At 39.4% G+C, this 18,262-nt stretch overlaps 1 protein-coding gene across 1 annotated transcript in view; it reads left to right on the forward strand.

The window, feature by feature from the left end:
• RAD51C (RAD51 paralog C) overlaps positions 1 to 17,914 on the forward strand; it is an 18,712-nt gene extending 798 nt beyond the window's left edge. Inside the window, exons 3-10 of the mRNA XM_010573955.1 lie at positions 805 to 1,063; positions 1,314 to 1,480; positions 2,480 to 2,613; positions 5,390 to 5,521; positions 7,818 to 7,884; positions 11,275 to 11,335; positions 13,857 to 13,917; positions 17,594 to 17,914. Coding sequence (XP_010572257.1) covers positions 805 to 1,063; positions 1,314 to 1,480; positions 2,480 to 2,613; positions 5,390 to 5,521; positions 7,818 to 7,884; positions 11,275 to 11,335; positions 13,857 to 13,917; positions 17,594 to 17,695 — 983 coding nt within the window. The 3' untranslated portion in view covers positions 17,696 to 17,914. The remainder of the gene's footprint in view (positions 1 to 804; positions 1,064 to 1,313; positions 1,481 to 2,479; positions 2,614 to 5,389; positions 5,522 to 7,817; positions 7,885 to 11,274; positions 11,336 to 13,856; positions 13,918 to 17,593) is intronic.
• The last annotated feature ends 348 nt before the right edge of the window (positions 17,915 to 18,262 follow it).

Consider the following 18,262-nt stretch of genomic DNA (forward strand, 5'->3'; position numbering starts at 1 on the left):
TGGATACAGAAAAAGAACAACCAGAGGATTCTGTCTCTCTCATTCCTCTTCTTTCCCCAACTGTACAGGCTTTAAACAAAATAAACTTCTATGATATCAGAAAGTTACCTTTTTCGAGAAGCTAAAATAAGATTTGCACAGCCATTGTAAGAAGTGTATCATGATTTTGATTATCCGTAGTTTTATTATCTATGACGTGGTAACAGTTTTGCCCTGAAGATCAAAGTGAACAAGCTAGATCCTCACAGATATGTGTGTATACAGATAGACAGAGATATTTGCAGGTATCTCATCTCTGTTATTCGGTCTGTATTTCATATCTAAAAATAACATGTAAGGTGCTCAGCCCTGGAATACCCTGAGAATAGTCTCTGAGAATTCAGAGTACGATCAGTAGGTGCCACTGTCACTTACTAGTCTGCAACCTGACTTCTTTTACAGGACCTTATTTGCTTCAAATGAAATTAATATGATAGCACATTCAGTGCAGAATAGGTGAATTGCTCTGCCAGATCTCATCCACATCTGTGAACAGCAGTTTTGATTTTTTTATTTGCAGATAGCTTACTGTCACCTGAATTCTGAACACAGGGCATCATTGCTCTAAGTCCTTTTGAAAATCACATCATTAGTTCCAGAGTTTTTGGCAAGCTGTGTGCATCGGTGTACTAAAAGAATTAATATTTTTGTGTTGCGCTGCAGAATGATCAGGTTCTGTCAAACTAGTTGAATTATATCTTCATACTTTAAATAAATCACTGCTCATAAAAATAAGGTAGTGTTTCATGGTTTTGACTTTTCTAGAACTTGGAATCTCCAAAGAAGAGGCACTGGAAGCATTACAGGTTGTGAGGCAGGAATGTCACGGAGATGCAGCAAGGACTGCTGGGGGATCAGGCACCACCAGAAAGTGCACGGCACTGGAACTTCTGGAAGAAGAGCAAGCCCAGGGCTTCATCATCACCTTTTGTTCAGCGCTAGACAATATTCTGGGAGGTGGTGTGCAATTAACAAAAATCACTGAGATCTGTGGAACGCCTGGTGTTGGGAAAACACAGCTATGGTATTTTATTTTTAGATTACTTCTGTGCAACTGACAATCACTTTGTTTAACTATGAAGAGAGTTTGGTTTTTTCTTGTTGTCATGACTGCAATCTCTGATTCTTCTACAGCATTATAAATATAATCATGGCAATGGCTGTACTGCTTCCTGTTCCGTGTATTTCTCAGCAGAAATGTCACTTCAGGAGTGATTTGGGAGGGGAGAGCTTTGTGATGTAAATATTTATCTTTTTTCTCTTTCCCATGGCAGTATGCAGTTGGCAGTAGACGTACAGATCCCAGAATGCTTTGGGGGTGTAGCTGGAGAAGCCGTGTTCATCGATACTGAAGGAAGTTTTATGGTAGACAGAGTAGTGGATATTGCAACTGCCTGTGTGCAGCATTGCCAGCTTATTGCTGAAGCTCATCAAGAGGAAGGTACGTTGCTAAGTTGTTTCTTTCTGCCTAGTAGGCTAGGACCTGAGTGAAATGAGTGTCTCGTAGGCTGCAGTTTTACGGTTTGAGGGTTTCAGCAGCAGTGCTGGCTTAAGGAGTTCTTGTTGCCAGCCTTTATATTTCCACCTGTATGTATCATACCCTGAACTGCGTCAGTATGTAGAGCCATGCTGCAGACTGAGCTGATCTACTTTGAGAATAATTCTTTCTCTACATGATGATTTGTGGGTTTTTTAGGTACGTGGGGGTTTTGGCTTTTTTTTTCTTTTAGCACTTTAATGATCAAATTTACAGCAAAACCCAAACACAACTCTCGCAGCAAAACTGAGGGATAATGTGCTGCAACACAGGGACAGGAAGAGCAGCTGGGGAAAGAGAAGAGGAACTGCAGAATTTCTTAAAGCAGTGTTACAGCTGAAACCCCATATTGTAAACTGTAGGTGGAATTCAGGTCTTTCGTAAGGTCAATATAGCCAGGTTGCATTTAATGAAGAGTTTTATTCTATAAGTCATCAGTGTGTTGGGGGCACTGACACAACTTTTATGTTACTCTTAGAGTATTTTATGCAGCAAACTTCTGTTTGAACAGAGGTAAAAGGACACCACGTTACAGAAGCTACTGCCTGTACGTTAAACAACGGATGATTAATAGTCACTGTTGTCCTCTGGTGGTGTTCTGGCTTGAGAATGATTTACTGGAAAAGTTCTTTTTTCAGAAATAAATTTTTCATTTTTGGAGCACTCCCTGGGAGGCTCCGGTGTATCTGTGTGCAAATGCTGAGATAGCATCTGCTCACCACCTTCTTGACTTTCAAGCCAGATGGAAGGTATGTTTCCCACACTCTTTTACCTTGACTGTTTCTGTTTCTGGGGCTTTTGCTGTTGCTATATGTGGAAGGCATAGTTTGGTAGAATGATGAAAGTAGCAATATGCTAGTACAGACTTCTGACTCATTTACTCATCTATTTATTTGTTCTCAGATCATCTAAAAGCTTTGGAGACTTTCTCTCTTGAAAGTATCCTTTCTCACATATACTACTTCCGTTGCCGTGACTACATAGAGCTTCTTGCACAGGTCTACCTCCTCCCAGACTTTCTTTCAGAGCATTCAAAGGTAAGGGTTATTGCAGACTTACCAGAAGAGATCGCTCCTCTTCACACTAAAGATTTTCAGGGATGTTCATCTCTTATAGTAAGAGTAACATGAGTAACACCTTGGTACCTCATCAGTTTGGCAGTAATACTTTGGCTGATGCCAGAGTACAAATGTAAAGCTTGCTTGCTTGTTTGCTTTTTCATTCCCATCCCAATTATTCTTGAGAGTAATTTGCTTTTGCTACCACTGCTGCCATCATCCTGAATCTCCACTTTGAGGGGAGCATGCTGGATCTATGTTGCCACATGTTGTTACATTTCTATGAGCACTGAGTTACCAATCATCACAAAACTGCTTTACAAAAGAGTCTCTGCACCAGGTGTGCATGTGAGGACCATGATGCAGGGGGCTCAGAAAGGCTTACTGCCATTTTTTTTTGTCCTAGAAGATCACTGAGGCCCAGAAGCATCTTGTAACCATCTTGGCATCCAGAAAGTGACTCTTCTCCTTTTTTCCAATACATCTTCTGTTGCTACAATCAACCAGAGCCTGCAGCTTGACTCTTGGGTGGACTACAGCTAGAAAGTTTCCTAGTACCTAGTGTCTTAGTGAAATGCTATTGTAAGGCTGATTTTCACCACCTCCCTTCCAGATTTCTAGATTCTGCACAGCAGATCACTCCCTAACAGGATTTGGGGAAGGTGACTTGTGCCTCATTCTAACAGAGCACAAATCAGTGTTGTTTAGTAAGATTTTCTTTTGCATATAATTTCCATTTTTGGAAGCTGTTATGTTCTTGAAAGTGCAGATGGGAGTCTTACTTTTGCTTAGTTTAGTCTGGTATTTCCCTTTCTCTGCCAGGTACTAACGGTGCCCTGTTGTGTTTGCTCTTGTGGAAAGTACATGGCTTCATTAGCACAGTTACATTGGGCTGCAGTTCTCTGGTACCATCTGTGCTGATTATCTGTGCTTGGCCTGGAGCCTGAAATACTGAAGGTTGCAGGAGAACCGTAAGACCTTCTGGTGATTCCTTGGACAGGCTATAAGTGACTTGACAGATTGCTCATTGCAGTCCAGTTCTCATTAAAATTAGTCTAATCCCTCTATGCAGACCTGGAGGTGAGACTGGGACCACAGGGAACCTCCAAGTTTTAGGGTTTTTTTGAGAGCACCGTAGTTGTAGAGAGTGTTATTTGGAAATATGAATTAGTTTGAGATCTTTTTAATAATATGAGAAAGACCAATAATATGAAAAGGACTATGTTAGAAAATATTCTTGTCATAATAAACCTAATTTTTTAAGGTCTAGTAGAGACAAACTGACATGGAGAAAGCATGTGTTACCAAGCTTTCTCTATATAGCCTACTTTTAAGTCTGCTTATTCGCTATTTTATAACAAGTGCAACTAGGAGAAAAAAAGCTAAATTACATCCTATCTGGACATACTCATCTGATAGGCAAGTTACATAACTGTGTATACATTCCTTTCTAGCATGAGTCATGTTTATACTGTTAAACTGATTGTTCTTAAAGTCAAAAAATTATGCATAAGGAAGACGTGCAGGGTCATAGAAAAGAATTTGCAAGAAGGAGGAAAAATGAGAAAACACAAGAATATCTTCTTTTGATTCTAACTATTTAATCTTTTTCAAATTAAGATTTTTTTTTTTCTTCCAGTTGGAGGCCCAGGGCCATTTCACAGAGTGATGTTTGCTGCAGGCTTGTATGTTCCAGTCACAAAGCAACTTCCCAGTAATGAGTTAAATCAATAATACAGAAAATCAGTTTTCTTGTGTTGTTTCCAATTTATCATCTTGTGCATTAATGCAAGAACTTGCAGATACCTAGGATTTGAGTGACATCTGAACATGCAGACGCTGTAAGACGATCCATCTCCCTTCTGTATTTCAGACAAACTTGGGTCATCAAAACAGCTACAACAAATGAAGTTAGAATAAATCAAAATCCCAGACTAATGTTTATATAGTGTCTTGAGGGTGATGAGCCAGCAGCAGCATTGTGCTCTAGCTTCAGCTAATGATTGCTACAAAAGAAATAATTCAGCAAAGCAAACATCTTCAGGCAAGATAGATACTCGGCTCCATTGCACAGTGTCTGGAATATCTTTAAGCATCTGTTAAAATCCATGTTTCCGAGACAGATCATGAGCCTTAGAATCAGATGAGTTATCTTAACAGTGACTACAAACAGCATGTATTCTAATTTTGGTTTGGATTTAATTTTTGAGGGAGAAGGTGAAATAAATTAGTGTTCGTGGAGAGCTGATTGAAGTACAGTTCTGATGTTTAATGATTTTTTTTTTTTTCCTCCAGCTTCTCTTCTGCAAGTCCAGCTTTGTTATTTTATATTCTGTACCAGGTGCTGCAGAGATAAGTCAGCTAGCTGTGAGTGAGCTCTGAAACTGGAAACAGTTGGGAAGGGCAGCTCTGTGCTGAGTTAACTAATGGAAGAGCTTAGTGCAGCTTTTTGTTTAAGCTAGTGCAGCTATGGTCTGAGCTTGTATCTATGCATAAAGCAGTACTACACTTAGCAAGTGTACTACTAGCGTGTTTGGAGCTTGAGGCTTTTTACCCTGCACTCTTGTGGAGTGCTGATTGTCTCCGATACATGTAGATAATAGGTGTTATGCTGTCATGCACATCTGAGTATGAAATAAAAGATTGTCATCACCTTACATAAAACATTCCAGTGCACGTAAAAAGAGGTCTTACTGCTTTTTGTCATTTGTTTGTAGGATAGTAATGGTCGTTTTTCCTTTTCTTCTGCATTTAGGTCCGACTGGTGGTAGTTGATGGCATTGCATTTCCTTTTCGCCATGACTTTGAGGACCTCTCACTTCGAACAAGGCTTTTGAATGGTCTGGCACAACAGCTGATCATCATAGCACATGATCATAAATCAGCGGTAAGTCTGGAGCGGGTTTAAATTACAAAAGATGCTACTTTGGAATAAATACATTACAAAGAATTAAGCAAATGCGATTTGTGATTGTCTGTAAATAGCAAAATCAAACTGCAAGAATGTCCTCTGCATTTGTGTTTGCCAGTTTGGTTAGTAAATATAGATGGATCGCACAGGCAAAACTGTTCGGGTGGAAAATTCCTAGACTTGCCAAAATAAGTAAAATTTGCATTAAAAGCATCCTGTGGATCTTAATTAAATGGTAGCATATCAATTTGTCATGCTGTTTCACATCATCTTCTTTAATGATTTGGTTTGACAAGGAATGCTCCTTTGGTGACTTTTACCTACAAAGCACGTGCATTAAAATACATCAGAATATTTAGCAATTCCAACATAATTTTCCATTCTTCATTTAAAAATAAACTACTGTCTTAGCAGAGGAACTGTTCTTAGGGAGGAAAACTACTTTATCTGCTAGTTTGGCTTGCTCTTCTGGCATCCTTGGAAACCCATAGCTTCCTTCCTGGGCATTGTTTCTACATCATTTACGCCAATATGGAGGCCAGCAAATCTGCAGCCGCGTAGCCAGCAGATGGCACTCAGAAGCTACATCTGTTCCAGAAGTTGTTTTGGCAGGTCTTTTACAGCACAGAAAAGCATTGTTCAGGAATTAGAGCTTACACAGTCTCAAAATGGTGCTTGTGCCTGTAACTGTTTCCAGGTGACTTGCAACCATGTCACCCACAACTCTCTTTGTGCAGTTGGCTTTTGTTCATAACTGCTAAAAATAAGCCTCCCCTTGTGCTTCCTCTGATAGCTGCAGGAAGGGAATGAGCACAGCTCTACATTCCGCCTGGGTTGGGTGATTGGGCTTGCTGCTGAAAGCATACCCTCTCTCTCGCCCTGACATGAATTATGAAGCTTCTTCCTGCTGGTGTGGGTGCCAAGGGAGACGAATGTTATATGACTGCTTGATTTGCACAGCTTCCAGTTTACTGAGTGCTTTCACTCATGAATTGGGTACCTGGTGACCTTGAACAGAAGCAGTTGTCATTGTACGGTCTTTTTTTCCTTTGGTCAAGGGAAACATATAACTTATTTCTATTGAACAAGTGAGCATTTAGTGTAAACGCTTGCTAAATAAACACGTGCTAAAGAAGTTCAATTGCAGAGCTTCAGAAATAATTTAGTTCAGAGTGGCCCTCTTAGTTTTTGACTTAGTTCCATGTAGCTTGCAAGCAGTCTAAATTCAGCTTGCGTGCCAGAGATTGCTTGTCAGGCCGCAAAGCTGGGCAGTCTGAATGCTCTAATATGGCAAGAAGTTCCTTTAGTTTCTAAAGCTGAACTCGGTGGGTTGTGCTAGGATGCCCAGATCAGCCCTTCTCCAGCAGTGTGACGGGGAGCCAGTTGGGGGCTGTTATCATCCATATATGAGTTACTTCTCTAAAATACACAATATATGTCTTGGGGCTTTCAGCTATGTAAATGCTTTGGTGTGTGCTCAGTGGAATTGCTTGCTCTAGCACACTTTTCTAACTGTTGAAGCAAGAATCATACAAGCACGTCAAACAATGAAAACCCCTAGGGTTTAAGATAGGTACAATTTTTTATTTTTCATTTTTAATGAACTTTGCAATTAATATTCCTGGCTCTTTTCTGTCTCATCCACCCCCACTTCTACCAGGGATCTAACCTAGACTGTCTGTGAACCTCCTACGAGTGATTCGTGCTGCGAAAACACTCCCCCGCTCTGTCTGTTCACTTTCATTCTGCTTTGTATTGTACCCACTTGCGCATTTTTAGACTACAAGCTGCAGAAATTCTGTTAATCACTAGGCTTATGCATGTTTTGAGCAGCACCGAGTTCATTTATGCCAGTGACTGAAAGCTATCTCTTTATAGAGGGCTAGTGCAAATCATATCCATCTAAATACAGATCCAAACAGTATTTAGTACAAATACGGTGGAATATACAAGTTGTGTAGGGTTTGCATCCTTTGGGAGGGGAGAAATTTAGGTTTCTTTAAAGTCTTGGATTATAGAAATCTACCTTCCATGCAAACTGAAAATACATTTTGCAGGGTTCTCTTATTTTGTTTTGGCTGTTGAGAAAAGGTGAGGCACCTTTACAGTTTCTTCTTGTTAACACAGAAGTTTCATTACAGTTGGCAAGAGTTTTGCTTGAGTAACTACTTTATTGGTAAAAGCTTTTTGGAAAAACCCCTCTCTTCCCACCCACCAGTATGCTTCTTTTCTGGGCATTTTCTTGTTTGTTTGCTTCTGTTTCCTCTTGTAGGTAGTTCTGACAAACCAAATGACAACAAGGATTGGACAAAACCAGTCCACATTGGTACCTGCTTTAGGTAGGTATTTAGCTTGTGAGTTGAAAACTGAGTTAATCTTCACATATATAACTGACTTTCTTTTAAAAAAAGTCATGACGTTTTCAGATTGAAGGAAGTCACACATTGGGAGTGTTGCTGGATTTTTTTTTTTTCTTTTTAAACCAAAAATTTTAATATTAAACTTGATAGTAGGTCTATCAGTATTCCTTAATATATAAATAAATATATAATATATAATAAATCACCCTTTATGGGGAAGCACTAAGTACTAAGAAGTCTCTGAGTAAGTAGGTTTTTAGACATGCAGCTCATGTATTGCAGCCTTCCCCTGAGGATCTTAGGCTGTGGAGTTACCTCTATTCCAGCTGCAGCTGTGTCAGCTAAGGAGGCCACTACCCCTGCTGGAGGTCACTGCTGCATCCCATGTGCTGGCTGAGCTGTTTATGTGATTGTCTCCCAATCCATTTCTGCCAAAAGTAGGCCAGGTAAGCTTGAGCTATTTAAATAATAAGTAAACCTCTGATAAATCAGGTAATGTAGACTGAAATTGGCTGGTGAATGATCATGCAAAAAATGTAGGGATGGACCTGGGGACAGTAAACCTCTAGCAGGAATGTGGCAATGAACAAGTTAAAGTACTAACATAAGAACACAGCTTAATAGTTGCACACCTCAAACTATGCTGCAATTTCCTAAATTCCCTGAGAATCATTCACTGCCTCTCCAAAACGGTTTAAATTGTTTATTTTGCCATTACACTTGAACACATTCTATTAACTATTTGCAAAGGCATTTAATATTTGCTGCATAGCTGGAACTTTCTATCCATTGCTCTCTACAGTTGTGATGTAGAGGGAGGTTCTATGTGGGAACCTCAACTACAGCCTGCCCATAATGACTTTAAGTGTCTTTTACAGGCTGCTCCATTTTACCCTGTAATGAGCAGAGTACCTCATATAGACTCTTCTGCTGCGGTCGGTCACAGGGGAAAATAGAACAGTTCTTCTAAAGTAGAGATTTTGGCAAATTAAGAAAAAGCTCAGCGTTTAAATCTTATTTCAGGTTGTAACTTTGTATTATTTTACGATGCACTTAAAGGGCACAAATTCTCTGTCCACAGCTTCAGTTTCTGTGAACTAAGTAATGATTCCCTTGTTCTGGAGGGGAGGGAGAAGAAGGAGACAGTACAAAGGCAAAGATGTTCTCAGTGTCTGTACGGGCATTGAACCATTTGGCACAGATGTAAGATAAAAATGAACAAATGCAGACCATTTCCTTCAAGAATGTGAAGAATGTCGAATTTTGAGCTGTGCGTGCAGATAAAGACCCAGCTTCCAGTATCTGACCCTTTTTGTCATTTTTGCCTCTTGCTCTCTGATGTATTATTTTTGGCAGCCTTTCTGGCTACAAACTCAATTAAAGCTAAGAGATTCTGTCTTTTTTTCAATAGCCAGCGTTGTTTGAGAGCTGTTGTGTTTATTGAGTGATAGGGACAGTAAAGAATGTGAAGACATTCAGAGGAGTTTATAATTCAAAGATGCCATGTATTGTCTTGCACATATTTTCTTTTACAAACATTTAATTTGACATAACCTCATATTGACCTTAAACTGATTGTGACTTTCACCAGAATGCATGTGTAACCATATAGTATTATTAAACTGAGCAGTGTGTACTCTCGCAAAAATGAGAAACTTTGTACCAGTTGGTAAAATATTTAAGCTAAGAGATATTCCCCTCATCCTAAACGGCAGTATCTCAAGTTGAGCATTTTGGAATGGTACAAAGCTGTTTTCATTTTGATGTGAATTTATTCCATAGACTCGGTGCAAATATTGAGCTGGTGGATAAAAAGGTGATTTTTACGACCCACTCTGAAGGGATGCTATTTCAACAGTCTCTTCGTAAAGGCTAAAGAACCTCTTACTCTTCCATGGCTGGTTGTAGCCAAAGGAACTGTTGAGGGACGGGTCAGTAGCAAAACCCCAAGTAAAATCAATCCTATTGCTCCCCTAAATAGGTTTTCTCTCCATTGACTGGGAAGCCTTAGAAACAGCCTTTTCTAGATTCCACAAGAGCATTAATCTCTAAACTCTTATTCAGCTTCCTAGCAGAAGGGAAGTTCTTAATTATGGGGGCGGGGGGGCAGGCAGGAAAGCACAGATGCTGCAACGTATTAAGTCAAGAGCTTTATGAAGGAGACAGCTTTCTTTCCCACTAGTGATAGCTAAGCTGGGTGTTCCTAGAAATTTCTACTGGATATATTTAGAAAGGAGGTCAAATATTAATCTACAGCCAGTTTAACTGAGAAATATCTCATTTTACAGTAGCATTTTTCTCTCATATTTGATACAGTTGGAAAAATTCTGGTGCGGAATGTGTACCCATTGTAAAATGTGTTTTGATCTCTGACTTGGAACTGTATCTGATAGTCAAAATCTTTAATCTCAACTTAGATATAGTGGAGCAAGATGGCAAGATGCCTAGAGAGTCTAGGTCTTCATTACATCTGAATCATCGGGTTTTTTTCTTCTCTATGGTATAATGAATACCAGAGCACATGGGGCATGTAGGACTGGTGACATGATGGAGACCAAGTGATTCAGAATTTACAGGGCTGTGAGCAGGTGAATAGGAGAGGCTTGCAACACTTAACCAAAATGACTGTTTTAAAATGCAATCCATCTTTGGACTACTGGCTGTCTCCTGGGATAAACAGAGGAAAACACCCAATAAAACTGTCTATAAATTGACTGAGCTTGTGGTCAGGTGTGAATTGAAACAGTAGGACTGTTTCCCCTGAAATAGCATAACAATCCAAACTTCCTTCTCTCTTTCCACCATGCCCCCCAGCCCCTTGCTTTTGCTTGTGTTCTTTTGCATTTTGCTGTCGGAAGCAGAATACTGCTTCGGGGGCCCTTAATACTTTAATAATCATTGACTTTCTCCCAAAGCTTGTATCCCTAAGGGAGTGATGTTTGCTCATAATTATGCCTGAGAGACAGAATATCACAATTTTGAAGTAGGTTTTAGGCATACTCACTAGACTTCTTCAGTAGTAATTACAAAAATCTTTTCTTCATGCTGCCTCTGTTTTCAAGATTTCTCTAGTGCCTGTCCTTTATTAGGTGCATATATAAAACCTTTATACAAAAATGGAATATTGCATCAAGCTTTCTATAAAACACACTCGGAGTACAGAGGTTATTCCTTGTCTAAGTATATTTGATAAACTAGTTGTGAAATCCTTGCACATATGAAAAAGGTGTGATTCATTACTGCATGAAAGGTATATGTGTTTTAATTGTGGGGTTTTTTTGGAAGGCTGGTCTGATTTCAGTCCAGTTTACTGATGATGCTGCTGTTGTAGGAGACAAATAAAATAGCCTGTCATTTTGTGTCACCCAGGAGAAAGCTGGGGACATGCTGCTACTGTCCGTTTAATCTTTCACTGGGACAACAGTCAGAGGTAAGTGAAAATGTAGGCCAGTAAGGTACATAATAATACTGACAAGTGTGACATTTGAGAATCTTTGTCAGACTGGCCCTAGTGGCCAAGCAGGGATTTGAATTTGAATTTGACTTCTTGCCTTGGTCTGCCATGTCCCAGGCTACTAAGGCTCAAGAAGAGCTTTCTAGTTCAGCCCAAGAGAGTGTGGGCTGAACTGTCATGCTTCTCCTCTCACCATGGTCAGCTTGCTGCAGTGCTGTACTTTCTGACAAGATGCCATGTCTCATCAAAATATAACAACCTAATGTCAGCTGCTCAGACATAAGAATTTAGGATCTGGTGGCTAAGTAGAAATTTTTTTTTTTTTACTATCTGCATTTTGTAAACGGGGAGTAGAATTTCTTGGCTTCAGGCTTTTAGGCCCTGGTCAGTACAAAGCCAAAGATGCCAGAGAAGGCTTTCCACCTAAATAGTGACTCGCAGGAGGTCAGACCCTGAGTCTTACTGACCCCTGACCCTCAGTGGCAGCCATTGGACCTTTCTGCTTTTGAATTCAGCAGGATGGTTCTGCAAAACTGGACAGCTGTGCAGATACCAAGTTACAATGACCTGCAGAGAGGTAAAAAGAGAGCTGTGTTTACTCCCAATGCAGAGCTGACCTATGGAGGATGATTTTAGAAGCCCGAAGGAATGAGCTTCTAAAAACAGTATGAAGTTCTGTCTGTTGCAATGAGATCTTTGCTGTTTCCTGGTTCTTTTCCCCCCTCTTCACTGTATTGCAAGCTCACTTCTCTTTCCTGGTCAGTTAAATTTGTCTTGTATATAGTATCACAATGCAGCAACTTGAGATTAAGAAGCCTTGCTTCAATTCCCTAATCTTCTGCAAACAGCGAACAAAAATGCTACTGGAATGTTGTTGTGCATAGTTTTGCTTGTTAAACTTGAAAGAGGAATGCAGCGACACTTTCTTGTGGAGTTTTGTTTTTTGAATTCTGAGTTTGAAGGCAATGCAGAATGATTACAGCAGGCTGTTTAATTTGGAATTCAATTAACATCACTGCCTTTATAAGAAGTTGCATCAACATAATGATTGCAGAGTGAACAAAAGTTAATTTTATATATCAAAAGTAAAGAGCTTTTTTCTTCTGCAACACAGCTAGGAAGGTTGTAGATACAGGTTCCAGAAAGCAAGACAAAGATAGAGAAACGTGTTTTATTTACTGTTCTAAATATGCAGGTAATATGGAACGGGGCCTGCAGAAGCATAGCAATTCTGATTACAACTGCCTATCTGTAAAATGCAGAAATGGCTAGATTCTATTGCATTTTTACACGAACTACCTACAAAGATGACCATTTGAAAATCCATTTGCCTTTTTTTTTTTTTTTTTTTTTAAATTGTGCTTTGGCCAAATATGATACCTGTCTCCTTTCTCTCTACTACTGAAAATGTCAGAGCTTAATTATAAGGGTTCTCATTGCTGCGAGGAAAGATCCTGTTGAGTCAGAGGCACACAGCAGAGCTCTAGCTGAGCACTTGTAAAAGCATGGCTTCTGCAACTTCAGATTTAGGCTATTTTGTAAAGTATAACCCACCACTTAAATGTTCTGAGGAATTCCCTGTGTAGCTAATATGAAGTGGCAGTGTTCCTCAGGCTGTAATTACGTGCTCTCTAATAGAATGGCACCTCAGGGAGGAAAAAAACCCCAAAAATAATTAACAGGATCTTTGGCAGGGTGTCTTGGTACAAGGAGCAGAATACTTTTGCTTTACATAAGTGTAAATTTTGGGAAGGTGGGCATGGTGCAGACTAGCAGCGCTGGGATCAGTTGAAAAATCCCTTGCTTTTGAGCTGCTTTGCACTGTTTTATCTATAGTATGCAAGCATATTATTGGGCTAGGTGCTGTATAAGCACAAATCAAGTTGCATTGCTTAGAGCCTAAATGCACAAAATCAAGCAAGTGTTAGAGGAGAAATACAAGAGAAGCTATTTTTTCAAGGTTATGCTGTATGTCAGTGGCAAGGTCAGGCTTAGAAATAGAACACCTTATTCTCATTCTCCATCCACTAGGTTATATTGACAGGGTTGTGAAATCTCTCGAAAAAAAATCCCTAGAAGCATTTGAATTCTTGAGGGTATCTCCCAACTTTGAGAGGTCAATGAACAAATGATTGCTTAATGGAGTAGGAAAGAGTTGTGCTCAAAACCAGTTTTGTTTGCATTTTAAGAAAGTGGCATTTGGAATTAATTCATAGTGAATATTGCTCAAAAAATGTGATCAAATACTGTGAAGAAACAAGGCTAATTAATCATTCACTCTTTTTAGTAGGTGTACATTGTATTTGAGCTGACAGGTCATGTAAGGATGGGAATTTGGCATCCACAGTGTAAATGACCTAAATGAAAATACATACATAAGAATTCCACTGGTCACCTACTCCGTAATTATGGGAAAACTTGGGTCTGGGCATTTGGTTACTTGGAATTTTTATTATTGTATTCACTAATCATAATTATCTGTTTTTTGTTTAACCAGGTTGGCGACGTTGTACAAATCACCAAGTCAGAAGGAGTCAACCATACCGTATCACATTACAGTTAGTATTTCTTTTGGGATGGAGATAGAGAGATGGGAGCAAATTGTTAGCTGTAAAGGAGCTTTCAGACACATAGACAAATCTGAGAATGATGTTTGCTTTCTTAGTGTTGCCTTTCAGTTGCCTTCTGAAAATAATGAGTAATACTGGGATGTCTCCAGGTTTATGAATATTTTGTACCTTTCCTCTTTAGAAAAAATGACCCAGCGTGTTAGTCCTCTTAGAGTTAAAACATTTTGATTTCCAGATCAAATTTACAGGCAGCCTGTCCCCATCTGTTCTTGTGCTAGTACTGCTTATTTTATCTGCCCTTGATACTAACTTTTGGCCTAAGTGCAATTACAGAGAACAAACGTGCACTCTCTGAGCCTTCATTTTGGGAGACTTGAACAAGCCAAGCTGTTTTCTCCCTTGTGAGGTAGACTGTTGTTTCCCAAGTGGCTCTTCTCTGCATCTGTTCAAGCTGCGTTTATCTTTTTAGGACAAGGGTGACCAGAATCATACATGGTATTCCAGAGCTCTCACCAGTGCTTTGTGCCATATTGCCACATCTCTGCTTTAAGTGCATTTCCTGATATAGCCTAGGTTGTATTTATCTCTTTCATAGCTCCATCCTACTAGGGACCCTATGATCCGCCAATATATACAGATTTTTCTTTTCTGTCATTATCACATGAGGAACTTCCAGCTTATGGCTGGAGTCCTTATTCATCCTTAGTTAAATCCTGTGATTATTTTCTTTTGTGGAGTCCTTAGATACATATTAATGAGGATACATACTGTCTAAGCTGTATTTAGGTTTAAAAAAAACCCACCACTCAACTCATATCTTCAAATATCAGATACATAGGTACATGCCATAACTATTTGCTATGTGTCCTCATGGAAACACGTTGCCATAGCATTTGCTGCAGATTTTAATGCTGCCGTAAGATGAGATCTTCAAACTGTTGAACAGAAATCAGATTTTTTTTTCCACTCCTGAATGTATTCACCTGAACAGAAGAAATACTGCAAATATATATATATATATATATATATTTATAGTTCTGTAAAGACTGGAAGGGTAAGTGGGACTACATCCCAAGGTTGTTTGGATCATGTGATATGAGTGCGCGGCCCTTTCTCTCCAGCTGACAAACAGATGGATTTTATCTTAGACAGTTTAATTGCCTTTTCCTTTCAGTTTCATATTAATTATAAAACAGCTATGCTCTCTTCTTCTGTGTGAATGCACACAATCTTGAAATAGAGTTGAGAGTACATCCTAATCAAAGATTAGTTAAAATTTGAGATTATCCCTGTGTTTTTTCCCTTAATCTTGTTGAGCTGCTGCAGCAGATCGTTTCTGTAGGTAAAAAATGTATTATCCCTGTTTCTTTAATGAAATTCAGGTCTGATGGTAACAGTCTGCTGTTATCATTTCTCATTCCCATCTCCGTAGTTAAACTGGAAGATGTAAATACATGTTCAAAGTTTCCAAATCTGACCTGGCACATCTATGTATAACCAGCATACAAAGAAAGATAATTTAAAAAACAATAAATTCCTCAAGCCTAGATCCTCAGAGATGTTTAGGCTTATGCAAATTAGATACTTTGATACCATTGACAAACTGGCTGTTCAGTGCCTGTAAGTCAATGGAGAAGTGTGTAACTTAGTGACCAAGCTCTAGCTCTTTTTCAGCTGTGTCCTTTCCAGCATACTGGCAAGTTGATCACCACTCTGAGCCAGTGTGGAAGCTGTGGAATGCTTATCAAATGAAATAGAGTTTCTTTCACAGGTCGATAAGGATTCATTCTTAAATGCAGAGTATAGAAGTATAAATCAATTTATGCACAAGGGAGTAAGTAGATCATCTGATTCACCTAAATTTCCCAGGTAATGCGACCCGCTTATTTCATCGTGAAAGATAGAGACCCAGGACCTATATTCTGGGTAGGAATTGTTAGTATTTCCCTGAACTGTGGAGGGTCTGCCAGACTAGCAATGAGAATACTGCTCAAGTAATAAAGCCATCTACCTTTGTCAATCTTGATGCAGTCTGTAGACACCAGAAAACATCAAAGAACAATTCAAAACTACCAAAGACTATCTGAACTTTGTAGGTCTTTGGTTCCATTAGCCATGTTCTCACCATCTAAAAAACACTAACGAGCTTCACAAATATACACAAAATTCTTGTATTTTCAAGGCACTGTGCCCAGAAGGTACATGCCTTTAACTAAATGCAAAACATCCATACTAAGCAGCCTACTTTATCGTGTTCTGGCCTTTATAACCATTGGAATGCTTTCACTGGGAGTCTAGCATGCTGGATTAAGTGGATTCTTGGCCACAGATCCACCTTTGTGCCTAAGGGAAATGGCAGAGATTAGATGCAAGCAGCAGTGAAACACTAAACTTGAAGATTCCCCATTACGCTATTTAGGATAACACTTGAGTTGCTTATAATAGCAGAGGGACTGCACAAATTCTGCCCTTGTGGCACCTCTTGCTGTTTGTTCCTTTAAAAACATAGCAGGCTGTGTGAGGTGAGGCATTTAGAAATAGAAATACAGAGATGGGAGACTTCAGCAAAGCAGTTTGATTGGGTTTTGTTTTGGTTTGGATTGATCTTGGTGTGGGGGATGCTGGCATTTTAGAAAAGTCACATGTCTGGTAGTAATTCTACCTGCTTTTTCACACTGCACCAACCTAAAATGTCAGCTTTCCTGAAATGCTCTGACCCCTGTTGTCTCTACCTGAGCATTTAGGATCCCGAAAGCAATTTCTTTTTCTGATTAACCCCTTTTCCTGTCTAAGTCTGCACTGCAGTGCATCTTCACTGAGCTGTCAGCAGTGCTCCCTGCACAGCATTTGTCTGGAGATGGGAAGACAGTTGCAGGCTTCACATCACATCTCAGTATCTCCATCTGCATTGATGACATGTTTAACTAACTGATTTTCCAGATCTTTTGTATTTTAAAATCTTTTAAAACCATTAAATTGTGAGCTACAGTAACAGAAAATACGAATGGTACTAAGCCAAATAGATCACTTTAAGCTCTCTCCTGAGTAGCTGCATCTAGTTTTCACTTCTACATTTAGTTTTTGGCAGTTAAAGGATCTCATCCCTTTGTGTCCCATAAATTACTATGCTGGGACAGTCTTTGCAGTCTAGAGACTGATTCAGATATGCTGTTCTCTTACAATGTCTCACTGATGTTTTCAGTTCATTAAGTAGATACATGAAACAAAAATATCCTAGGTTTTAGAAATCCAGTTTTGTTTCTGAAAATGACTGAGGCAATTAATCCAGTCATCTCCTTGCTTCTGTGGGAGCTTGAACAAGGGCTGAAGGATTTGGCTTTTAATTTATTTAAATAGGCAACATAAGTTAATTTACAGAGAAGCAGTGCTTTGTAGCCATAGGGGTTATTAGTGGTAAAATGAAAATGATAGCTTGGTTGATGAAAATAAAATATCTTTAAAAAGAAAATGAAGAGACAGTTATTAGTTGGCATGTGTGTCGAAAAGCTTGCCGTTCTGAGCTTAGCCTGGTCTATAAACGTTCTGTGGCCGCTCATCTAAAATAAATGACAGCATCATACCTTATTCTGATCTTCTGGGAACTAGTTACTCATGCTTTATATCCATAGAAGTGTTATCACATGATTTTGCTTATATGTTACAGTCTCGTGGCTTCCGAGATGTGCAGCCTCCAGCTGTCACTCAAAATGCAGAAGATACTGAAATGAACCCTCGCAAACGGCCACGGAGAGAAGAGGAAAAGTAACAGCGATTCAAAAGTTGAATGTTAAAAAATTTGTGCTACGTGGGAACAGTTGCATAGTGAACGTGCAACCGAAGGTAGCCTGAGAGACTCTAACTTAAATTCCTGCTCTGGACATTATTTTAACATTAAGACTGCAATATGCACATTTTTGTTGCAGGAAATTCCTTTGTGTATGGCATAATTTTACTTTTATAATAAAAATCTATGTTTTCTATAACAATAGGCTTCAGCTTTTGGGGGGGGAGATGGAGACTACAACTCTTTTACTCTGGCTAGAAAACCAATGAAATGCAAGCATCTAATGCGTTACATTTAATGACACAGGTCTCAATCACTCATCTGGGTTTTTGTGTATCTGAATTTAACAAGGTTTCATGCAGCAATCTGCTTACATGCCTCAGACCAGGGCAGAAGGCAGTGGAGCTGCTGATGGATGCTTTAAGATAAATACATGCCTAAATGCTGTGCCAGATTGGGGCATTAGCCCTTACCTGCTGCAAAGTCCTTGATCAAGGACAATCAAAGCACTGTTTTGACCTTCTCATTTATCTTGTAGTGGTAACAGTA

Source organism: Haliaeetus leucocephalus, unplaced genomic scaffold (genome assembly GCF_000737465.1).
Source record: "Haliaeetus leucocephalus isolate CR32 unplaced genomic scaffold, Haliaeetus_leucocephalus-4.0 Scaffold395, whole genome shotgun sequence".
NCBI classification, from domain to species: domain Eukaryota; kingdom Metazoa; phylum Chordata; class Aves; order Accipitriformes; family Accipitridae; genus Haliaeetus; species Haliaeetus leucocephalus.